The sequence below is a fragment of the Rhinoderma darwinii genome, chromosome 4, assembly GCF_050947455.1.
Source record: "Rhinoderma darwinii isolate aRhiDar2 chromosome 4, aRhiDar2.hap1, whole genome shotgun sequence".
NCBI lineage: Eukaryota > Metazoa > Chordata > Amphibia > Anura > Rhinodermatidae > Rhinoderma > Rhinoderma darwinii.
The window spans coordinates 150,121,780-150,148,100 of record NC_134690.1 but is presented as its reverse complement, the minus strand read 5'-3'; the positions used below and the strand labels follow the sequence as shown (position 1 = coordinate 150,148,100).

The 26,321-nt window shown below is 42.3% G+C and overlaps 1 protein-coding gene across 2 annotated transcripts in view; it reads right to left on the bottom strand.

The window, feature by feature from the left end:
• ATP11B (ATPase phospholipid transporting 11B (putative)) overlaps positions 1-26,321 on the bottom strand; it is a 178,029-nt gene that overhangs the window by 108,694 nt on the left and 43,014 nt on the right. For both annotated transcript variants that reach the window (XM_075861675.1, XM_075861674.1), the window contains exons 3-12: positions 23,759-23,848; positions 22,502-22,582; positions 19,538-19,645; positions 19,265-19,393; positions 17,328-17,431; positions 16,467-16,514; positions 15,115-15,179; positions 12,970-13,051; positions 8,865-9,015; positions 5,410-5,607 (exon numbers count right to left, since the gene is read on the bottom strand). In XM_075861675.1, the coding sequence (XP_075717790.1) occupies positions 5,410-5,607; positions 8,865-9,015; positions 12,970-13,051; positions 15,115-15,179; positions 16,467-16,514; positions 17,328-17,431; positions 19,265-19,393; positions 19,538-19,645; positions 22,502-22,582; positions 23,759-23,848 (1,056 nt within the window). The remainder of the gene's footprint in view (positions 1-5,409; positions 5,608-8,864; positions 9,016-12,969; positions 13,052-15,114; positions 15,180-16,466; positions 16,515-17,327; positions 17,432-19,264; positions 19,394-19,537; positions 19,646-22,501; positions 22,583-23,758; positions 23,849-26,321) is intronic.

Here is a 26,321-nt window from a genome sequence, read left to right as displayed (position 1 = left end):
TGCACCTGACATCACATTCCGGTCCAGGAGGATCCCCTGACATCACTGTGTATGGACAGTGATGTCAGGGGCTCCTCCAGCAGAGGAATCCCTGGCCAAATCGTCGACAACGCTCTGGTTGGGGATTCCACTCCTAGAGGGAGCCCCAATGGACCGATCTACTTGGGGCACTGTGGCGTCATCCGCAGAGGGCACTGTGGCATCATCCGCAGAGGGCACTGTGGCATCATCCGCAGAGGGCACTGTGGCATCATCCGCAGAGGGCCCTGTGGCAGTATCTACAGAAGGAACTGTGACATTATCTATAGAGGCCTCTGTGGCACTCTAAAAAGGGGCTGCCCCATCTTGACATTTGTGTCTGTCAACTGAGCCGCCGAACTGCATTTAGCGACACCTAAACTGTAAAACTGGATTGTTAAAATAAGCACGTGGAGAAATATTGCAAATTTACGTTAAGTTAAAACCTAACGTTATTGCTATAGTAATGTAGTATTGTTATAGTATTTCAAATAACTAATTGAGTAACAATAATTTTGTATTATATCAAATTTGAAAGTAATGCGCCCCGTCAACTTCACATTTTTTCTATATGTGGCCCACTTACCCGGCCGAGTTTGAGACCCCTGTTCTAGGGATTGTTCTGCAAGCTGGTGTCTTGGCATTTGTGTGGATGTTACTTTGACATGTACCACCTACCTAAATATTGTTGCAGACCAAGTACATTATTTCATGGCAACGGTATTCCCTACTGGCAGTGGCCTCTTTCAACAGAATAATAGACCCTGCCAGTGTGCAAAAATTGATCAGGAATGATTTGAGAAAAATGACAGAGTTCAAGGTGTTGACTTGGACTGCAAATTCCCCAGATCTCAATCCGATCCAGCATCTGTGGGATGCGTTTGAAAATGGAGATAAACCCAGCTGTCCACATGAAGTAAAAGAAAACCTTCCATTCCATCATGGTCCAGTTCTGACGCTTACATGCCCATTGTAGGTGCTTTCGGCGGTGTAAATGGGCACTCTGACCAGTCTGTGGCTACGAAGCCCCAAAGCAGCAAGCCGCGATGCACTGGGTGTTCTGTCATCTTTCTATAAACAGCCAGCGTTAACTTTTTAAGCAAATTGTGCTACAGTAGCTCTTCTGTGGGTTCGGACCAGATGGGCTAGCCTTCAGTCCCCATGTGTATCAGTGAGCCATAAATGCCCATGAACCCGTTGCGGGTTCACCGGTCCTTCCTTTGGCCACTTTGGGTGGGTACTAGCCACAGCATACCGGGAACACCCCACAAGACCTGCTGTTTTGGAGAGGCTCTGACCCATCACAATTTCGCCTTTATCAAAGTCGCTCAGTTTCTTATGCCTGGCCATTTTTTCCTACTTCCAACACATCAACTTCAAGAGCTGACTATTCACTTGCCGCGTGAAATATCCAATCCCTTGACATTGTAACGAGATAACCAAAATTTTATTCACTTCACCATTGGCTTTAACTCCTAACGACATGCCACATACATGTACGTGACAGCTGTTAAGGGGAAGTACGAAGCGGGCTCACGGGCTGAGTGCACTCCATACTTCGTGAGTGTCAGCTGTGTAATATAGCAGACACCACACTGCAATGGGCGGAATCAAAGATCACGTTGATGCTGCCCGTTTAACCTCTTAGATGCCACGGTCAACCGCGGCATCTAAGTCATTAGAATGAGTGGGGTGGCCCCCTCTGACGTGCTGGGATCGGAGAGAATTCCGTTCAGCAGCTGTTTAACTACTTAGATGCAGTAGTCAATAGCTACCAGAGGAAGGGATTAACCTACTATTTCTGGTTCAATTCCCGTTTTTAAAATTGCTTTTTTTGGTTAGCTTGTCTTCCACAAAAAAACTGAACATAAGAAAGGGATCAAAATGTCTTACGTATCCGTAAACTGTATCAATAAAAACTACAGCTTTCCATGCAAAAAACAAGTTTGCACATAGCTTCATTGATGGAAAAATAAAAAAAGTTCCGGGTCTCTATATGGTGATACAAAAAAACTTTATTCAACAAATTGTTTTTAATTTGTTAAAATAGTAAAACATAAAAACAACTATACATTTGGTTTCGCCGTAAATCGGATTGACCTGTAAAATAAAGTTAACATATATATATATATATATATATATATATATATATATATATATATATATACCCGCAGGGTGAAAGCCATAAAAAACAAAACCCAAAAAACAAGTTTCCCAGTACATTATATGTTTCCATTAAAAACTACAACTCCTTCCGGAAAAAAAACAGCTCTCCTACGACTATGTCAATGGAAAAACTTAAGTTATGGGTCTTGGATGGCAAAAAGGGAAAAACTAATATTAAAAAAATGAACCCTGACCTGTCATTAAAGGGTTAAACTAGCTCTTGTGACTCTTATAAAGCCTGTGGTATAATATATTTTATTAGGTAAACCCCATTAAAACTTTGGTAGGCATACAAATCATATGAAAATATATTTGGTATGCTCTATCGCTCCACTGCCTTTTCCATTTTATCACATTACGGATCCATAATTGCGGATAAGAACTATGGCGTGTGCTCGAGGCCTCACAGTTTGCGTCACTTAATTGTGTGTTCTGCATACAAGTAGCGCAGAAGAGAGAAACACAAGGGTAATATGGATGGCAACTACAGGAAATAGAGGAATTCCTGTAGTCATCTGATCCGCTAGACCAAACTGCACAAAAAAACAAAAACACATAGCAAAATGTATATACTGTGGTCACATCAAATGGATTGAACTAAAAACAGTAAATAACCATATCTATCCCCAATCAATGAAGCACTACATTCTATAGAACGGATACAATATAGATGAGCCCTTCTCATGACACTTGTGTTTGGACAAAGGAAATCCTTCTTACAGAGAAGGCAACGTGCACATTAGAACTACAATTCCTGTCAATGTAACATCATGTATGATTTACTGCAGTGGGAAAGCGTTCTGCTAGTGGGAACAGTGCCATTATAGATTAATAGCGTTGAAATCGATGAGGCTGGAGGGTGGCAAGCTTGAAATGACATTATCAGCAGCTTCATATAATAAAAAGTGGATTCATGAAGTAGATATTCAGATAACAAAAGAGTAAAAAAAAAAAAAATGAAGAAAATACAAGAATGAAACTATGGTGGGGGAGGGGAATTAATGAAGCATTCTACACAAGTATTCTAGCGTAGCAAAAATTCAAAAACCGCAAGAGGCGCACATTTTGTGAACATTTGCAGCACTTCACCAAGAAAGTGGGTAAAGCTCAGCAGAAGAGGTGTGTTCACCCACGGCAAGGCTGGTCACGATACCAGCGTTTGGACTTTGATACCGATACTTTTTGAGGTTGCGATTCTCGATACCAAAACGATACTTTGCCAACAATAATAATAATAACAAAAAGTCATTCCATTTTCTGATGTGAGGCGCGTGGTTTGATGAATTTTGAACCTCCATGTGCCTCACATTAATAGTAAATAACCCCATTATGTTTCTCAGTCATAACGGACAACATTGGGTTAATGTGTGAGGTATATGATGGGGTTAATTACTATTAATGAGGCACATGGAAATTCATAATACCTCGTGCTTCACGAGAAGTGAAAGAAAGCAGTTTTCTTCAAAATAATTTTTACAGCGTACACATCATAAATGACGCTATAAATTTGTTATTACGGTCGAGACTATACCGAATGTGCGTATATTTTATGTATAGAGACTTTTAATTTAACGTTTATTGTAAAAACAAGAAAAAAGGTGTGTATTTAATTTTTTTAATTTTATTTAACATTTTTTTATTTTTCTATTTTTAAAATTTAACTGGTTCCCGACCGCTGGCTGTGTTTTTACAGCCAGCGGTCAGGGTCCTTAAAAACCGCGCCATAGACTTTTTACGGTGCGGGTTTTGACTTGCTGCCCGAGCGATCAGGCAGCTGAATGTCGGGTGTCCAGCTCTCAGTGACTGCCGGGGACCCTGAGGAGAGGATAGAAGAAGCTTTCGCTGCTTCTGTTTTCTGCGATCTCTTTCACACAGCGCTCAATGAACGCTGTGTATAGGAATAGAGGCAGCGGCTGCTGCGCTGTCTCTATTGGTCCCGGTGTTCACGTGACTAGTCACATGATCGCCGGGTGCCGTTAGTGGCAGGCTGCTGCTGGGTCTTACTAGACCCAGCGCAGCCCTATTAGTAACAATCGTCACTACGAGAGGGCTGATTTCCACTGTAACTGGGGCTGCTGTGCAGCTCCAGTTACAGTGGAAAAGCATGGTGTAAAAGAAAGAGAAAAAAAAAAAAAGGCCTCTTCCGCCAATCACTAAATTTACGGTAGACAATGACGATCACAAATAAAATAGCTGAAAAGTAAAAAAGCTTATTTTTTTTTACTATGATTTTCAAACTATAAGAATAAAAACTCTAAAATAGCAAAAAGGATGTGTATAAAAACGATAAAAAAAAAGAAACCTGCATTGTCTATGGAAAAAACATCGCAAAAATCACGTCGCTAGCCCAACAAATAAAAAAGTTATAGCCGTTTAACTAACGCGTGCTAAAAAATGGCTAAATGGTGTCTGGTCCTGAAGGCTCAAAATAGCCTGGTCCTGAACTGGTAAATGTACTGGTATATATCTATATGCCAGTACATTAGCCTGTGTACGGATAGTAAACAAGCAGTTGTTAGGACATACCCAAGTATGCCCTAACAACAGGAAATATGGTCAGACAGCCCTGGGGTCCTTCAATGGACCCTGGGCTGTCTGCCCATATATGGCATGTCCCACGATCGCGTCAGAGGGATTCCCTGTGACGCAATCAATTGGGTATCCCCCTTCTCATTTTCCCCTTGAATGCTGCGGTCCACTTTGATCGCAACATTCAAGGGAATAGCGGCAGAGATTAGGTTTGTCTGATCTCCACTGTTGGAGCGGGGATGCGTAATACAGCCATTACCCCTTTCCTGAAAATTGTGCATGTGCAATTAGAATGATCAGATTTCCACCTTTGGAGCGGAGCTGTGACTGTGTAATACAGCCATTATCCCTTTCTAGAATGATGTGATGCATTAGTGCAGCGCCGGCCACATCACATCTTGCTGACGGCGCCCGCAAACTTGTCAGCAGCAGGGTAATGGCTGTATGACACAGCCGCAGCCCCGCTCTACCTAAATTCATGAGTTATAATACTAAGCCATGCAGCCGTACAGATTGGTATCTAAATAAAAGCATTAACGGTATTGAAGGGTTTAGGGGTGAAGGGTATTGAAAAAGTATCGATAATTCGATACATCGTGCAACCCTACCCACGGCCCAACAAATTTCCTATAATTCACGCCAGAAATTAGCATAAATTTTATTGCATATCACCATTAAATAGCAGAAAAACATTACCTGCCCAAGTTCTTCATTCAGGTCAGATGTATTAACCTGTGCTCTCTGATTGCTTTCTTCATGATACAGATCGAGATCCCAACCAATAAAAAATGACCCAAGAAATTTCTGCATTTCCACAGTCACGTAAAGTGAAATAGGGATGATAAAGTTATAAAGAACTAGAAATGCCAGGAAATCTGATATGAATTTTAAAATCTAGAAGACAAAAAAAAAAAAAAAAAAAAGATTAGTAAAAACACAAATAATTTTGCAATTATTTGTAAATTTGAAAAACAAAAAATATGGTAATCACTTTTACAGATCTATAACAAGCAAATGAAAAAAAAGTGCCGCATTGCTGCATTTACAAATCACAATTTTCAAACCGATTAGTGGTTTAAAAGATTGGTATTCGAATTTGATGGACAGTTACAGTATTACAAAAATCACAACTACAGTACCTTTTTGAGTGCAAATGCTATTGAGGCTTCAATGTTCTTTAATTTAATAAGTCATCCGAAAAACATTTACAGCTTCATACATAAGAATTCTCTTTATCATTTGAGTATCAATTTTAGTGAACAATTAACGATTTATTGCTGCGTGCTTTTACACTGGCCAATTATCATTACCATTTTTAAAAAGGGTACGAATTCTAATAATAATTTATAGAATAAAGCCTAATTACAGGTAGAAAAACCAGAAGTCATATTTTACCATACAATAACTAATTTCATAGAGTTTTATAATTAGTAAAATGGGCCTAATAAGCGTTTTCCCTCTAGTCCCGAAAATAGGCAATGAATACTGCTGCATATTACTGAGCTGTTCAAAAGTTGCTAAACAGACATCATCTGCCTCTCCATTGTCTGACATTACTCGCTACTCTGCAGCTATTGGTTGAAGATTCACCAGACTTTTGCCTCTTTCTGCCCAAAGCATGCACTCTGAACATAATACTGATAAGGTCGTGGCGGCCATTAAAAAAGTCAGTCACACGGCCGTAGTAGGAACATTAGACCCCAAATGGGGCTATTCACATGACCGATTTTTTTTGTAAACCAGGCCGTTAAAAAAAATGGGACATGCCCTATTTTGGGCCATTCTCCCAGCCCCCATAGAAGTCTATGGGGCCAAGTAACACACGCTGCTACTTTGATGTGATCTGAGTGTCGGCCGTGCTTTCTGCCGCTCGTTCGCTCTCTTCTCCTCACAGTGTGAAGTGCATGTGAGGAGGAGGAGGAGGAGATTTTTTTGCTCCCTGCAGGAGTGGAATCCTAATTCCCGGCTACAGCGTTGCCGAAGCTGTGGCCAGGAATTCCGCCCCAGGAGAAGTTCCTGACTTCACTGTCCATATATGGACAGTGACGTCAGGGACTTTTCCCAAAGCTCTCCCCTAATCCTGAAGCGGAATCCCCGGCCACAACGGCCGGTTAATTCCGCTCCAGGAGAAATTCCTGACTTCACTGTCCTTATATGGACAGTGACGTAACGTGCACAGTGACCTTATATGGACAGTGACGTAAGGCATGTGGAGCGGAATCCCCGGCCATGTGGCCGACGTTGTGGTGGGTGATTCCGCTTCCTTAGAAGTCAATGACTAACTGTCCATATAGGGACAGTTACTTCTCCTGAAGCGGAATCCCCGGTCACAGCCATCCCTGGCACAGCTGTGGCTGGTGATTACGCTCCAGAAGTCACTGTCCATATATGGACAGTGAAGCCTGGGACTTCTGGAGCGGAATCGCCGGCCGGGGACTCCGCTACAGGAGCAGGGAAGGGGGGGGTGGGCAGCGTGTGGCACCATCTACAGTGGGCAGCGTGTGGCACCATCTACAGTGGGCAGCGTGTGGCACCATCTACAGTGGGCAGCGTGTGGCACCATCTACAGTGGGCAGCGTGTGGCACCATCTACAGTGGGCAGCGTGTGGCACCATCTACAGTGGGCAGCGTGTGGCACCATCTACAGTGGGCAGCGTGTGGCATCATCTACAGTGGGCAGCGTGTGGCATCATCTACAGTGGGCAGCGTGCGGCAAAAAATGTTTACAAATGAAATTCATCCGTTTTTAAAATGGACATTGAAAAAAACTGATGCAAAACGAGTCTAAATCGGCCGTTAAAAATGGAAACATGGCCTGAAAAGGAAATGATGCATTTTTCCTGGCCGTTTTGCATCCGTTCAGGGCCATGTATCTGTGTTTTTCTCTGTCCGTTTTAAAAATAGATGAATTTAATTTGTACATTTTTTGCCATACTGCCCCCCCTGTAGGCGGCGCCAAACGGCCAGCCCCCTTGTAGGCAGCGCCACACGGCCACCCCTGTAGGCGACTCCACACAGCCCACCCTGTAGGCAACTCCACACAGCCCCCCCTGTAGGCAACGCCACACAGCCTCCCCCTGTAGGCAACGCCCCACAGCCTCCCCCTGTAGGCAACGCCCCACAGCCTCCCCCTGTAGGCAACGCCCCACAGCCTCCCCCTGTAGGCAACGCCCCACAGCCTCCCCCTGTAGGCAACGCCCCACAGCCTCCCCCTGTAGGCAACGCCCCACAGCCTCCCCCTGTAGGCAACGCCACACAGCCTCCCCCTGTAGGCAACGCCACACAGCCTCCCCCTGTAGGCAACGCCACACAGCCTCCCCCTGTAGGCAACGCCACACAGCCTCCCCCTGTAGGCAACGCCACACAGCCTCCCTGTAGGTAGTTCTACATAGCCCTTTTACATAGCACCTCCCCCATAGATTGCACCCCCCTACATTCCTGTAGATCGCAACACTGAAGGGGACCGTAACAGGAGAAGTCTGTCTTCAAGGTCCGTATATGTAAAGTATAGTCAGGGACTTCTCCTGGATCGGAATCACCGGCCACAGCGCCAGCGATTCCGCTTCAGAAGTCCCTGACATCACTGTCCATATATAGACAGTGACTTCTCCTGGAGCGGAATCTCCGGCCATAGCTTCGGCAACGCTGTGGCTAGGAATTCCGCTCCTACAGGGAGCAAAAAAATCTCCACTCCTTACATGCATTTCGCACTGTGAGAAGGAGAAGAGAGTGAACGAGCGGCGGAATGCACGGCCGTCACTCGGATCACATAGAACAGCCGGAAATAGGGCATGCTCCATCTTTTGATGGCCCGGTTTACCGGGCCGTCCAAAAATCGGGCGTGTGAATAGCCCCATTTGGGGTCTATTGTTTCTACTGCGGCCGTTCAAAAAACAGCCGTCACATGGCCGGGAATCGCTGTAGAGTGAATATGGCCTAATAATGAAAGCTCTCTGCTCCTTTTTGGATAATTCTTTCTGCTTTCTGGTCCAAATGCAGGAGGGGGGACATGGTTCGAAAAACTACATAGTTGGTGCTCCAAATGCCAACTAAGTTACTCCCTTAAGAGCATCTTAAAGAGAGTCCAATTTAAAATTCAGTCTCATGAAAATGCACGTAAACATGTAATATATATCTTTTTCTTAACATACCTTACTGCTATTTCTGTCATGTTCTGTTTTTTGGTTGTACGATGGTTCATCCCATTTTTCTTCTGCTTGCCATGCATATTTCAAGATTGTGCTGAGAATCGCTTCAAATAGGAGAATAATCAGGTACACAAGCAAGAAGGTGTTCATGGACCTGTGCAAACCAATCAATTGATGAAAATATTAAGAATGTTATCTACTAACAATGAAAAATAAAAAGCAAAGCAATTAATATTTAGAAAAAATAAAGCCTTACTGCGACTAAAAGTTTTATAGATAATGACATACACAATATGGCCAAGAGTATATGGACGCTTGACTATTAGGGCCTGTTCACATCAGCGTTGGCTTTGCGTTGAGGGGTTCCGTCGGGAGAACCCCTCAACGGAGAGGCAAACGGAATGGTGACAAACGGAAACCATTAGCAAGGTTTCCGTCACTGTTGATATCAATGGTGATGCAAATGGAAGCGAAGGTATCCGTTTGCCTTTCCGTTGAGGGGTTTACCAGACGGAAACCTCCGATCGAACCCCTCAACGCTGATGTGAACAGTTCCTTACACTTATATGAGCTAGTTGGACTTCCCATGGGGGAAATACGGAGTGCTTCTGCAGGAATTTGTGCCTATTCAACCAAAAGAGAATTTGTGAGGTTAGGCACTGATGTTGGATGAGAGGGCCTGGCTCACAATCGGCTTCCAATTCTTAAAGGGAAGGGGGTCATGATTTTTTTTATTATATTGTGACTTTAAACTTTTTACTGTGTTCTTACTTTTACTTCTCTATGGGGGCTGCCATTTTTTTTTCATCTCTGTATATGTCGATTAACGACGCATACAGAGATGGAATACGGCACATACAACCCCATAGAGAATGCGAATGGGAGCCGTTCCATTCTCAGAAGTGTACACCGTCTGTGTGGGAATGTCACATGCGCCGCTCACACACAGACCAAAACTAAGCTCGTTCGTAGAGCGAAACCCGGCGCCATTTTCACGTGGAACGGAAGCCGCTGCCGGACAGTCAGACGACAACTTCCGGCCGCGGCTTCCGGCCATATGTTCAACGAAGTGAAGGCACAAGGAGCGAAGACCAGCGGAGGCGGCAGGAGCAGGTAATTTATGTTCGTGTATGTGATGTGTGTATTATGTTCATGTATGTTCATGTGCGATACGGTCTGCTGAGCCCTATATCTAATCCTCCTACTGTGCAGTCGCTCAGAAAATTGAGGCACACAGTGTAGGAGGTTTGAAAACCTTCAAACCCCCCCTTTTCCTGGCACTAGCCAGAAGAAAGGAGGGGGGATTGTGTGAGCACACGAGAGAGTGTGTCCACCCCAAATTTTCAGCATAAATCAATGAGGTTACTTTACCAACTGCTCCCTCTAGTGACCAGCACATGGAAATGTTATAAATTAGAATTTAATTTATAATATTTCCTGAACTTGTGAAAAAAAAATACATTAAAACAATGTGTCTTCACTCAAACACTAATTGTTTAACTGAAAAAAAATAAATATATAATAATTTCTAGCGACACATTCCCTTTAAAGGGGTTGAGGTCAGGGGTCTATGCAGGCCACTCGAGTTCTTACACACCAAACTCGTCAAACCATGCCTATATGGACCGCACTTTTTGTACTGGGGCACAGTCATGCTGAAACAGGAAAAATGAACTTGCCCAAAGTTGGAAGCAAACCACTGTCTAAAATGTCTTTGTATGCTGTAGAGGCCTAGCCCAAATCGGTGAAACTGCCCCAGACCATTATCCCACCTCCCTCAAATTTTTACAGTAGGAACTATGCATGTAGGTAGCGCTTTCCTCACCTCCGCAAAAACCCAGATTTGTCCATCGGATTTCAGATAGTGAAACATGATTTGTCACTCCAGAGAACAGAGTCCAGTGGCAGCGTGCTTTACACCACACCAGCCGAAGCTTGGCGTTGCACATGGATATCTTTGGCTTGTGTGCAGCTACCCGACCATGGAAACCCATTTCCTGAAGCAGAGTTCTTGTATGGCTGTAACTTCCAGAGGCATTTTGTAACGCTGTAGTGAGTGTTGCAACAGATAAGATTATTTTTTTGCACCACACGCTTCAGCACTTGGAAGCTTGTGAGAGCTCCATTTGAAGTCACTGAACTCTTCAGTACGACCCATACTACAAACATTTTAGTGTATGGGGATTGCATAGCTGTTTGCAATGAGTGTGGCTGAAACATCTGAAATAAACGATTATCAAAGGTGTCCACAAACTTGTGGCATAGCCCACATAATTCCATTCAGATTATAATTTTGACAATTATAGCAAGAAATGGAGATCTGTAGATTCCTGAACAGAAGATTAGATTGTGCAGTCAAAAACGTCATGAGCCCGAAGGTCCTTTGAGGAATGGTGAAAGCGATATTGGTCGCAAACCCTGAACATTGTAACAGTAAGAGCAAAATCAGTGGCTGTTTAAGAAATACAGTGGCGAGTCATCCATTTTTGAACCCCTCCCCCTCACCCCACATAAATTAATAAGCTGATCACAGTCTCAGCAGTCTGCTAATTTACGTGCCCTGGTGCGGTTTGCTTCTGCACGCAGTGCCATCAGCAGGATTGGCTGCCACACTAACAGCTGGATCCTGTACTGTGACAGGGAATGGAAATAATCTGTTTCCTTTAACTAAAAACCCCAACATATTGAGCGCTGTGTTCCCGAATCAAGAAGCATGCTTCTGCATTTGAGCAATTGCTAGGGAACCCTGTGACATCATTGACACCCTCACAGGGATTCCCGATGCAAAGTGGGCTCAATGGCCTGCAGATAAGACGCAATCTGTGTCTTCTGTGCACAGATCATTGGTAAGAGTGATCTTAGGCTTAGGGTATATTCACAAGGGGAAAAGAATTGCAGAAATTTCTGCTGAAAAATCCATTACATACATCTGAACGGAGTAGTTTTATTCATGTGAATGGATCTCTGCAAGCCCCATTCAGATAATTGGGACAGTTGCAGTAAAAAATAAATACATTCGTATAGGAATTAAAGCAAATAAATAAAATCATAACACACACACTATACATATATATAGCTAGATCACTATGTGCAGCCACATACTCACACATTAACGTTACTCAAGTGTCCTGAAAATGAATAGACATTACCTCCAGCCAGGACGGGATGTGTATTCAGAATCCTGACACTTCGATAACGTTTGTGGTTGATTAACAGCACAGCAGGCGTAGTCTCGCTGTAAATGACAGTTTACAGTGTAATCTCGCGAGACTACATATGTAGAAGATAGGCCACTTATAATGTGGTGACAGAGCCTCGAAAAAGGGAATCCTGTTACTCAGATAAAGTGTTAGGCTACATTCACACTTGCGTTTGGCCCTTCCATCAAGGTTTCCGTCCCTTTTGGCAGCAAGAAATATGCACGAGAAACCTAGTCATATAACAGAAATCTCCACTGCGTTATGCCTTCTGCTGTAAACAGAAGCCATAGCGCAGATGTGAACAGACCAAACTGCATGAGGTTAGCGTCAAACTGGTGGATGAAGGTGCATATCATTTGATCAATTTGTGCATGATTAAGTTATTATAGCGGTGTAAATTTAAAGAAATGTATCAAATGATGATTACCTGACCAATACAATCTATTATACCCCAAAACAATACAGTATACTCTTAATATACAAGCTCTGAGTAGTAAAGGTATAGAGATTTTGAATTTAAAAGCTAGGTAAACTTTTACAGCTTTTTTTTTTTAAATAAAATGTATGTGTAGTGTGATTAAAAACATTTGTTAAATTAACGTTTTTTTTATTAAAAAAGGTCTTTACTTTATTGCGATGCAGCTTCTATGTATGCACTATACAAAGAAGCTACGTAATGCTGATGTAAGCCGAATCAGAGACAGAGGAGCCGCTGTCAGCCAAGCTAACACACAAGATAACCCTAAGGGTGCAGTCACACGTGGCGTACTTGCTTTGTATTTCCGCAGCGTAAACATACACTCGAATACTGATTGGTAGAATGCAGAAAGGGGACTACTACTTCTGTTACACTAATGCAATAAACTTGACTAAAATCAGCTTGTTTACGGGAAAATAGAAAGTCATACTTTTCCACTGCAGATCGTTTTTGTGATTTACTCTTGTAATTCAGTGCCATTTTCGCTTCCATCCCAGTATATACAGCAACTCCTATAAAATAAATATAATTGTACATTTAAAAAAAAAACTACTGCTTCAGGTATAACATGTTAACATTTAATACATGTACTGTTTAATTTTTAAAGGGTGAATTTGCATTTAAAAAAAACAAAACCTACTTTTTATGCTTAAAGAGATCCTTTCTCCTGCCCATACATGTGCAGCGGAGTGCAGCATGTAATTGTCAGGGCTGCACAAACCCTGTCTCACTTTACAATTTTTTTTCTACCCTCCCCCGTTATTTAGATATCGGTGCCGTTATATTTGGCGCCCGATATTTAAATAACCTCCTGAACTGTCAATGGGGCCTGTACTGGCAAGGGGGAGTGTTACTATGGCTTTAACAATGTCCAATCTGATACAGACTGTGTTATATATAGAAAGACCTGGAGGGAAGAGTGTGCTCTCTCGCGCACGCTCTCACTCTTCAGCTGTCAGGATCCATCTTCTGCGGAACTGGCAAGGGGGCGTGTCACTGCTACGGACAGTGTAAAAGCTCAGAGAGACCAGTCTTGTACTTTGTCTGCTGAGCTAGCAAGGGGGCGTGTCACTGCTACTGTCATGTGCACTCTCCTCTCTCCAGCTGACACTGTCCGTAGCAGTGACACGCCCCCCTTGCCAGTTCGGCAGAAGACTGATCTTGACAGCTAAAGAGAGCGTGCGCACGCGTTGAACATTCACAGTGAGCAAGAGGAAATGAAGGGGAAGCAGCGCTCGTGGGCGCTTCAGAACAGCTGATCGGCAGGGATTCATCAGCTATTGATTGCCTATCCTGATAGGCCAATTTTTATTGGCTGGAAAACCCCTTTAAAGTGTTATTCCCAAAAAAGAAAATGACCTATTCACAAGATAGGTGATAATTGTGTAATCTTAGGTGGTTTAAAACAAATAACTGGACATTATGAAAAACTGTCAGCAGCAAATAATGCAATTGATAGATCATTCACAAGACAGGTGTACACATGACACTAGTGTCTCATAAATGTAAGTCTCCTGCTATAAAAGTATGTCACAGGGAGATCATACACTAAGTCACTGTCCCTCAGCATAAAAGAACCATCAAATGAACATGATACAGTATACTTAACTATCTTTCCAGGAGAAATAAGAGCTTTATTTTAATTCAGCTTAGTTTCTGAATAGATAAATTAAAGTCTGTAACCTTCTTACAATGACATTAATGTATCTAAACCTAACCCTTTATTTGTCAACCTTAGGCCACACATGCAGTTTTAATGCAGATGTTGGTGCAGTTTTGGCTCTTTTTTTTTTTTTCTTAGCCAAACACAGGAGTGGGCACAAAAGAAAGAAGAAGCATCAGTCTTTTCTTTATACCTTACCTTCCTTTTGGATCCACTTTTGGCTTTGGCTCAAAAACGGAGCCAAAAACTGCAACAAACCGGTGAGTGTTTGTGTGATCCTAGCCTAAGTGCCTTATGTTAGGTGCAATGTAAGACTAAACACAGACAAAATCTACTGGTTACTAAAAGCTGGTCATACACATTAGATAGATGAACCAGACAGTACCTCGATGTCTGACACTTACCATGTCCAATTCTTTATTTTCTGCAGGGAGAGAAGACCTGTCAGTGCCCTATTCCCCCTCACCCTATTGATATAAACATGCGCGTCCAGCTGATCAGAGCATGCATGTTTAGAGGGGAGTCGGAATAGATAGCCATCTCATATGTCCCGTCACGCCAAAAATGTTTTGTATTTTTGTAATATTTCTCACTACTTACGTAGTGCCATCTTAATCGCTACGTTGTAGTGGAATGTTATCACTCAGATCAGTCCATATCCCCAACAGAGCTCTCAATCTAGTTTTCCATATCAGACACAGATCATTTCATATGAAGTCAATTAACCCATCAGTATGATGTGGGAAGGAACAAGAGTACCCAGGAAACCAACTCAAGCAGACATATTTTATAGTAAATATGTTTTCGTGTATGCTCTTTTCCCATTTGCACAAGAAACTCCATCAAGAACCCATCATAGAAAAAAGGACCATTTGGGTCTTAACATTTTATTTTTACTTAATAGAAACGTACCAAAAATTTCCTTTGTGTTTTTCAACCTTGCCCCGCGAAGCAAAAGGTTTTCTGGTCCAAGAGGCCTTCAATATAAACAAATTTAAAAAATTTAAAAATTGTGTATATAAATATATTTGTGTGTTATATACCGCATTCACTTTAAAATCACAATAACCCTCAAAAACCCAACTATATAGAATTCAAAAATGTAAAAACGTGCTGTGAATTACGTAAAAATCACATAAAAACCTGCTGTGACCCCGAAGTTGCCCGAACCCCTCATTTGAACCGAGCGGCAGGTCGCTCATGCGCACTGCCGCTCCATTCATTCTCTATGACAGCGCTGGAAAAAGCAAAACACTGCACTCGGCTATCACCGGCGCTCCCATAGAGATTGAATGGAGCGGCAGTGAGCATGAGCGACCTGCCGCTCGGTTCAAACGAGGGGTTCGGGCAACTTCGGGGTTCCCATTCTTGTAAACTCTAGGGGTCTGAGCTGTCGGACACTCACCAATCAGCAAGTTACCCCTTACCTTACGGATAGGGGGTAACTTGTTGTAACCGGAATACACCCTTTTTTTAAATTCACAAATAAAGTTTATTGTAAAACATCGGAAGTAAATACAGAATATTGGGATATGTAGACAACATATCCACTGCAAGTATAAAAGAACACAATAATTCAATACAGTAAGTTCAGACATTTAGGACAGTGAAAGTCATACAAAATAATTGCATAGAAAATCATACAAAGCAAGTAGAAAATCTGGTAAGTATACATTCCCTAAATATTTGTGAACCAGCGTGTAGAGCCGATCACTGCCCAAGGCAACTGGAATACCCCTACTGAATGAATGCTCAAAAAAAAAAAAAGTGCAAATGAACATCATAAAGAGGAGTCATCTGCTCAGAAACCCCTCCATTAGATAAAGCAGAGAACCTCTGGAAAAAGAGTGGCTCCTGCTTTGGAAGACTTGGTGCAGCCAAATATTACATGATAGCCCACTCATCTGAATGGGCGCCAAGTAATACTAAGAATCCATTTCAGCAGCACCACCCTTGATGATCAGCTGGCTCCTATTTTTCTTTTACATTTCTCTGTTTTTGCATTTCATATTGAACATTCTACATATGTTATGTCCTGTGCAATCATCATACACATTCTGGCCTACTTGGCTACTAAAAAATATCACTGATCCCATAGTAACCAATCAGATTCTCTTTTTCATTTTGCCAGGGCAGGTTTAAAATTACAAGCAGTGATCCGATTGGTTGCAACAGTAATTAGAACAGTTTTGTTTTTTTAAGCACGAGGCCTTCTGCATCCAACGTCTACAGTAAACAAACAATAGACACTAAAACAAAATTACCTCACAAGATCCTCGGAATGTTCCAGCAAGGTTATTCTTCCAACAAACCTAAGTAAACATTTCCATCATATTAGGTACCATAAATATTTTGTGTACGATATTTACTAGCTACATTTATCGTTGTCTGTGCAGTAGAAATATTTAAAAGGGGTATTTTGGTTTTAGCAAATAAATGCTATCTTGTGTAATGAAAAGTAAGACAATGTTCCTGAATACTTTCTGTATCAATTCCTCCGTTTTCGAGATCTCGGCTTGTTATTAGTCAATACGAACGTTCATGGTTTACTTCCAGTGGATAGAATTCTGTTCATGGTCATGTGATATTACACAGGTGCTCGGCTTGACAAAGCTCTGATAACTGAATAAGTCCTGTACCTGTGTCTCCAAAACATGACCTGGAGAGAAGCCTTATCCCTTTTGAGTTAAAGGGGTTATCTGGAGAGAGAAAATTCATGTCCTATAGAAAACTTTTCTTTATACAGAGAATAACATTTATTTGCTGAAACCGTAATATCCCTTTAAGGGACTACAGAACACATAAATAACAGTTCCAGTGTCTATGTAGACATGCCCAGCATTGTAGACTCCTGTAGTACAATCCCCCACTATTCTGTAATAGCCCCTTTCAAGAAGCGGAGCATGTTAGCCATTTTATGGTTTCTCCCTGAACGTGGAAAAGGGGCTGTAATTCTTAATAAAATGTATCTGCATTCCTGTAAGTATTCTAAAACAGACCATGTGTGTGGTGGAATTTCTTTGATACACATTCTGATAGTAATTCGCAAATAGGGGAAAACCGAACAAAAAAAACCCCACTATATAAGGATCTCAGATGATTGACATTAAAAGACTTTGTAAAACCTGTAAAGATCTGCTTCAGGCTGCTGACACTCTATGACTGCTTTTAACGTGTCCAGGTTGGCAACGGACTGTAATACTGCGGTTTCTGGAATGGCAAAATGTGTCTGAAAAGAAACGTAGAGTATTAGAACTATAGAAGAATGTAACTTTAGGCCGTCGTGCATTAATCTCTTCTAACAGATTGCATCAGCAACTAACCAGATATCATTTTATCTTTTTGTAGAGCAGGTTTAAAAGTTAAAGCAAAGACCTGATTGTTTCCCATCAGCAACACTTTCACGCATCCTTTTTGTTAAAACAGGTTTTTAGAATAAGGTTCTTGAAGAGGACTTTACTGCATGTGCATCTTGTTTAGGGTGTGATCACATCAGCGTCAGGGTTCTGTTCATGGGTTTCCGTCAGACCTTTCCATCAGGGGAAACCATGAACGAAAACCAAACGGAAACCATAGCTTTCCGTTTGCATTACCATTGATTTCAATGGTAATTGAAATCCATTGCAAATGGATTTGGTTTGTCTCCGTTCCGTAAGGTTTCCGTTTTGTTGCAGAATCAATGTTGCGGCCAACTATGCTATTCAGCCAAAAAGAAAAAACGGAAACCTTAAAGAACGGAGACAAACGGAAACCATTTGCAATGGAAGCATTACCATTGAAAAAATGCAAAGCTATGGTTTCAGTTCGTGGGTTCCCCTGACGGAAAGGTCTGACGGAACCCTGAAGCCTCCACGTACAAGAAACTTTGAAAATAGTTACTTTAAATAACTAATAAAATCCCCTTAACTGCACGTGTCCCTTCGTGCATACATCACAAGAAAGTCTGCAACTCCATTGTTACAGTGCAGGGTGGCAACACTTCTTGTCATATCAGCCTTTTTGGAGAGACATTGTGGCAGCCTTGTGGCCTCTGGAGAGTGGGGAGGCGATGCTGCCACTCGTGTTGTAGCAGCATCCCTGGAGCTTGCACCATGTGGGATGCTTGCCTTCTTGAGATCGTGTGCTGCGGGCATTGTGTACTAGCAGTGGTGAGGTCCCAGACTAGTGCTGTCTGATAAAGATGGGCTGCACACACGGATAGCAGCTACAGGAGACGCAATACTAGCGCGGACGAGACTACTCTCAGATCCCATCAGCAGCCGGAAATGACAGCATGGACTTTGTAGCTGCTCAGTGTCTGGAGTCTATGGGGATATGCAGCATGTCCAGGAACGAGAGGAACATGAACGGATTTGAATGCAGGATGAAAAGCCTGTATAGCGCTGCTCAGTAGCCTTTATGCTGTGGTCGCTCGGTGCAGAGAGATCCCGGTCGGTGCACTTGAGTGGTGTCCAATATGTTGCACAATGATTATCTGGCTCAAGCAACATGTGGGAGGAATGAATGGTAGTGGTGAGTAGATTAATGTGCTGTTGCTTTCATGCGGTTAGCCCTCCTCCCCCCTGAACCCCACGTCGTTTGGGAATGCCTGGGCTCTGAATGGCTGCAGGGAGCTCCTGTTTCAGTCACCGTACATGGTTTGTTTTTTTACAATAGGATCCTATGGGCCACATATCCCACTGTATGCCTATACAGCGGTATATGTCACAGCCTTCCGTCGGAAGTACAGTATATGTCAGGAGTCCTCCTGAGATGTACCTCAGAACGTACACCGCAAATGCAGTATGAACAGAGCCTGAGCTAGACAATAGAATTGTAGCTTTATAGTATTGTGAATAAAAGTAGAACACTAATCAAAATAATATTTGAAAGAAATATTTCTGTATTCGAGTCGTTTAATATTAAGCGTACAACTTCATAAAAATTATTCTTTATGTAACCACCTAAGTAAATAACTATTGAGTTATTCCTATGAACAATGTATATGTGTTACAAGTCATTATGGAAAATAAAACCAGTCTCCTAGAAAACACAATGGCAGAAAGTGACTCCAACAACTTGCCTTGAGATTGGTCTCTCCATCCAGACTCGCAGTAGTCAGATGACATGAACCATTAACTCTGTCTGAGGACAACAGCACAAGATCAGCAGGAAAGGTTTCATCTTTGGCTACGCGGACAATGTCACCGACCTAAAGTGAGAAAACAAAACACACGAATTGTTTAACGTAATCATGAAGAATTTATTTTTTTCAAATATGCACGTTTCTCTTCTGCAGATAAAATACAACAAATAAAAGTATAGGAGTCTGGTAAAATACACAGCCCATACATACCCTGATGTTTTTTGATCTGGTCTTAACAAGGCCACCACTTCGGACAACGTAAACTGGAGCTCCATTGACTTCATTGTCTGCTTTGTGCCGCAGCCAGTCTTCATAACCCTAAAAGCACAGCAGAATCTGAAGCCAAGCATACCAGCTAATATGCATCTCACACTACGTTCTCATGTGGTTTCTGACATGAGTGACACAGGAAATTATGAATGTCAACACGTCAAATCTGAATGTTTGAAGGCGTGAATAATAGTCGGGTGGTTACTATGTAGAGACGTATAAATAATTGGGAAAATAATTTGGTTGCTACACATAATGAACTCTCTGGAATTCAAAGAGACTCCAGTGAATTGTTTTTTTTGGTATTGTGGCCCCAGTTTGTACAGTACACCTGGTAAAATGTAGGGCAGGTCATCCGCTTATCGGGTGCTTTGTTGCCAAACTATACCGTCCCAATGCCACGATCGCACTGTGACTGGCCGATTCCTACAGCGTCTGCTGTGTGGACCGGATGTCACTTCTGAATTCCTATGCATTGAGAGTCTCATAGGAATGTACAGTGAAAGAGACCTTCGGTCCACACAGCAGACGCTGTAGGAATTGGCCAGTCACGAGACAAAATTGGGGCCGGGTTAATTCGGTAACAAAGCGCCCGGTTAAAAAGGATGACCTGCCCTACCTTTTACCAGGTGTACTGTACAAACGGGGGCCACAATAAAGAAAATTCACTAGAGTGTCTCTTTAATTAACCAAACATTATAGCTAGCTCTGACCAACTAACCAGAAACCCAGGTCAAGAGGTTTCCATATAGAAGAGTTATTATACTGTTCTCGGCTTACTTTTAACATCAAATGCAAGTTAAAAACTATTCGATAATTTAATAGATGACGCATTCGGATTTCAAGACTATTTCAGTGCTGTTACAGCTATTCTTTTCTGGTCTGAAGTAGACTGCACTATGCGTGGGTTATGCATTCTTTTGCATGCAATAGGTTCAGTTCTGCTCACAGCCAATGATTATTTCTACGTCTAAGTGATCAATTTGATTGACATCAATCGCCAACATTGCAACTAAAATTAAAGGGTAACTAAACGTTCAACAAACTTCTGACATGTCATAGTGACATGTCAGAAGTTTTGATCGGTGGGGGTCCGAGCAATAAGACTCCCCCCCCCCCCCCCCATTTCTAAAATGAAGCGTTAGAAGTGCTCGTGTAAGCACTCAGCCGCTTAGTTTCTGTTCGGCTTTTTCCGTAAATCAATGTAGCGGAGCACGGGCTCAATAGGAAGTCTATGAGCCCAGTACTCCGATACAACGGCTTTCTGGAAAAAGCTGAATAGAAACTAAGCGACTGAGCGCTTACACGAGCACTTCTGACACTTCGTTTTAGAAATTGGTGGGGGTCTTATTGCTCGGACCCCCACCGATCAAAACTTCTGACATGTCACTATGACATGTCAGAAGTTTGTTGAAAGTTTAGTTACCCTTTAATCTGTCTATCTAGATCTTTGCACAACGGTTCACAATCATAATTGTACTGCAAGAAACAAATGTGCAAAATCATACTGGGTAACCCAGAATGAGACACAAAGATGGCAAGGAAGGTAGTACCAACTTGAGATCTAAAACATGGAATACTCATTAACCCCTTAGTGACCAGCCTATTTTAGGCCCTAATGACCAAGCTATTTTATTCGTTATTCTATAGTCGCATTCAAAGAGTTATAACTTTTTTATTTTTCTGTCTACATAGCTGTGAGGGCTTGTTTTTTGCAGGATTAGTTGTACTTTTTAATGGCACAATTTTGGGGTACATATAATTTTTTGATTAACTTTTATTAACTTTTTTTGGGGGGCATTAGAAAAGAAACCTGAAATTCCACCATTGTTCTATGCGTTTTAAATTGACGCCATTCACTGTGCGGCGTAAATAACACGTTACCTTTATTCTATGGGTCGGTACAATTACGACAATACCAAATATGTAGAGGTTTTTTATGTTTTACGACTTTTGCACAATAAAAAGACTTTTGAACTAAAATTATTCAATCAGTCAATGTAGTGATTTTTTGCGGGACGAGACGTAGTTTTGATTGGTACTGTTTTAGGGTGCATGGGACTTATTGATGACTTTTTTGGGGGGCAATGGAAAAAATAGCAATTTTGCCATCGTTTTTTGCGTTTTTTTTTTTACGGTGTTCACCTTGCGGTTTAAATTACATATTAACTTTATTGAGTCATTACGGTCGCGGCGATATCATATCTGTGTTCTTTTATTTATTTTTTACACTTTTAATAAATAAAACCACTTTTTAATGGGAAAAATGGTTTTATTTATTTACAGACATTTGTATTAATAATCTTTATTTCACATTTATCACTTATTTTATTAGTCCCACTAGGGGACTTTACTGTGCGATCTTCAGATCGCTGCTATAATGCTTTGGTATACTTCGTATACCGGAGCATTATTGCCTGTCAGTGTAAATCCGACAGGCAATCTATTAGGACGTGCCTCCGGCGCGTCCTAACAGGCATGTGCCCAGGACAGACCTGGGGGCTCTTATCAGGCCCCGGCTGCCATGACACCCCATCGGAGACCCGCGATTGCATTTGCGGGCCGCCGATGGGTGACAGAGGGAGCTCACTCCCACTGTAAACAAGTTAAATGCCGCGGTCGCTATTGACGGTAGCATTTAATGGGTTAAATAGCCACCATCGAAGTAAACTTTGATCGCAGGCGTTGGAGCAGGAGCCCAGGTTGTCATCAGACAGCAGAGCCCCGGCTCCAGCCTGCACGGGACACCCATGCCGGACATAGACTGGGCCGCCATGAAAAGGCGTCGTCAGCCTAGCCTAAGGCCCCTTAGTGACGAACGTGAAAAGGAGTATTGGTGGTCACTAAAGGGTTAAAGCAGTTTTGTCTTCTATGCATATCTGTAAATTCCACTTTCAGATTTACCTGTTTGATGGCTGTAACAGTTATGACAAAAAATAGTGGAAGTCCACTGGTTACTGGACTTGTTGGCGTATCGATCATAAGCTGAAAGAATAAAAACATAGTAACTTGTTATTCCAACAGAACGCTACTTTGCGATAGTAAAATAATTCAGGAAACCTAACCAATGAAAACGTGTGAAAGGGCCATTAATTGTACATTTAAAAAGACATAAGGTAGAACTTATTAACCTTTGCACAATAGTTTTAGTTAGTAGAAAAGTTAAAAAAATAATACATTTAGACTGAGCAGTTTATGGAGCTCATGACACACTTGAAAAAGCGAGCCGGGTGACAAATTAACTATAATTTATGGCAGAAATTGTAGCGGAAATCTATGCCAGCTCCTAGTTGTGTAGATTTCACTCTGTGGGTCGTAACTACATATAGGCCCATGCCGGACCTGTTACCTTAATGACAAAGAAGAAAATATGAGTCATTAGATTTGTTTGTGATTTTCCCGCTTAGGCTGGGTTCACACGACCTATTTTCAGACGTAAACGAGGCGTATTGTGCCTCGTTTTACGCCTGAAAATAGGGCTACAATACGTCGGCAAACATATGCCCATTCATCTGAATGGGTTTGCCGACATACTGTGCAGACGACCTGTCATTTACGCGTCGTCGTTTGACAGCTGTCAAACGACGACGCGTAAAATGAGTGCCTCGTCAAAGAAGTGCAGGGCACTTCTTTGAAACGTAATTTGAGCTGTTCTTCATTGAACTCAATGAAGAACAGCTCAAATGTTCGGCCGTCAAAGACGCCTCGCATAATGCGAGGAGGAGCAATTACGTCTGAAACGACGCAGCTGTTTTCTCCTGAAAACAGTCTGTAATTTCAGACGTAAAAGGCAGCTAGCGTGTGCACATACCCTAACTGCGCCTGGAAAGTACTGTATTTACCTGGTGTACGGTGGTAATACTCGGATCATGTTACGGTAGTATTTATATTATACTTATTTTGAGGCAGGATATACATATGATGGGTTACACTATTTGGTGGCGTGGCGTGGTAAAAAACTATATCCATACGCGAACACCCAAGGGTTTTCGGAGTCAAGCAACTTTCAGGTGCGGTTCAAAATCCGCTAATACATTCATATAAAACACGTGTATATGGAAGCAGGTAACCAGATCATTTTTAAATGAACTATTCTCTTCTGCTAGATCTAAGACTATTTTCTGAATAAATCCACATTCATTTTGGTCAGCGATGACTTACCTGAACGAGAAATATGATGAGAAAATAGAAATTGGCTATTCTTCTAAATTGTTCAAACAGGTTTTTTGGGACGAAGTTCAGCACGGTGTACTACATGGGGAAAATACATTCAATAAGCACTGAAAATTGTACATATGAATAGCACGTTCATCAATCCTAAGAAATGGATACTTTACGGTTTTTCACGCACATGGTGCTTAAAATATTTCACTTATACCTAGTCTACCTTTTCAACGGTTATTTTCCTCAGTTTCCATTGCTTGTCACTTTGCACCGAACGGACAACAGATATTTAATGCAAACACTCATATAGGGCCCTGTTCATATCTGCATTTGAGGCTTCGTTAGGGGCCTCTTTCGCAGATTCTGCCAAAAATACCGGAAACATATGCAGAAGGCTATTGTTTCCAGTAAAACCACGCTGGTTGCCTACCTTGTTCAACAGAACCGGTGCGTCCGACTTTTTTAATGTTGTTCTCCTCTGACGGAGCAGAACAACGGAATGCCGAGCGCAGATGTGGACAGGGCCTGACGCACTGAAAAATAGCCAGGTAATAGTTTGCCCTTTTATACAAACTTGCGTATGCAGTAAAATTTTCTGTAAGGCCCTGTTCACACAGAGTTTTTTGACACGTTTTTTGACGCGGAAACAGAGTCGGAAATCGCGCCAAAAAACAGCCAAAAATGCCTCCCATTGATTTCAATGGGAGGCGAAGGCAATTTTTTACCGCGAGCGGAAAAGGCGGCTCACGGTAAAAAGCGTCATGCGCTTGACATCAATGGGAGGCAGCGAAAGCGTATTTCGCTGCGTTTTTTGCCCATAGCACTCATTGGGCGTGCGCGAAAAACGCAGCGAAAATCGCGGCAAACAGCGTGAAGCCAGGTCAAAATCTGCCTTAAAATCCCAAACGGAATTTTGAGGCAGAATTTTCCTCCTGTAAAAAACTGTGTGTGAACAGGGCCTAAGGGTAGGAGGTATGATTTTGATCTGCCTGCACGCCGTTTGCCGCATTTTTCACCCGCGGCCATTGAGCTCCGCGGCCAAAACCGCCACAAAATACGCTTTCTCTGCCTCCCATTGATGTCAATCGGAAGTCAGGGACGCAAACGCTCGAAGATCGGCAAAAACCGTCTCGCGGGAAAAACCGCCTCCGCCTTCCATTGAAATCAATGGGAGGCATTTTCGGAAGTTTTTTGGGCGCGTTTTCCGCCCCAAAATACTCTGTGTGAACTGGCCCTAAAGATGAAAGACCATGTAGATCTCTGACAATAAAACACACATTTAAATAGTTTCCGTAAACACACAAAAAAAACAACAAAAACACTGGCCTGTGTGGGTATCATCCACTTTTATGTTCACATGGGACAGATGTTATGGATTTTCGCTGCACATTTGCGCAGTAAAAATCTGCAGCAGATTACAGTAAACTCCAAATCTCATCCACAAACTGCGCAAAGTTTTGCATTGAATTCAATTTTGAACTGCGCATGTCAATATTTGTTGCAGAAGGAGCTCAGATTTGTTGCCCCTTTGGTTTTTTTTTTCTTCTCCATTAAAGTCAAGGAGAAAATTGGCAACACTACTATAAAGAGGCTCGGTCACCACATTATAAGTGGCCTATATTGTACATGATGTGATCAGCGTTGTAATGTAGATTACAGCAGTGTTTTTTATTTAGAAAAATGATCATTTTTGACGGAGTTATGACCTATTTTAGCTTTATGCTAATGAGTTTCTCAATGGACAACTGGGCGTGTTTTACTATATGGCCAAGTGGGCGTTGTACAGAGGAGTGTATGATGCTGACCAATCAGTGACCAATCAGCATCATACACTTCTCCCCATTCATTTACACAGCACATAGCGATATAGCTATATGGCTATGTGCAGCCACATAAACACACTATAACGTTACTGCAGTGTCCTGACAATGAATATACATTACCTCCAGCCAGGACGTGATGTGTATTCAAAATCCTGTCACTTCTCTATGATTTACAGCATAGCAGGCGTAGTCTCGCGAGATTACACTGTAAACTGTCATTTACAGCGAGATCTCACTGTGCTGTGCTGTAAAATCACAGAGACGTGCAGAGAAGCGGTCAGGATTCTGAATGCACATCATGTCCTGGCTGTAGGTAATGTACTGTATATTCATTGTCAGGACACTGCAGTAACGTTATAGTGTGTTTATGTGGCTGTATCCTGTTCACAGGGGATACATGTGTTTGTAGGAAAATTCCTTTACCTTATGTTTGAGATTGAAACAGTAATCTTCTGGGACAGGGGTCGGCAGTAACAACAGCGCCACTCTCTGCTCCGGTGTCTAGCAATGCCAAGCACACAATGCCGCGCCACTCTGTAGGGTGGTGCTCTGAAAGGCTCACCACCCTGCAAAGCGGTGCCGAATCAGGTTTTAGCTGCTTCTTTGCCACAGCGATCACCTTCGCTCAGCCAACCAGTAGGTAGACTACAAGCAACCAGGAATTACTGTTCTAGTAGATTTCACTAATCTACTTATATTAGACTTCGCTGAGATTTACACAAATGCACTGTTGCCTT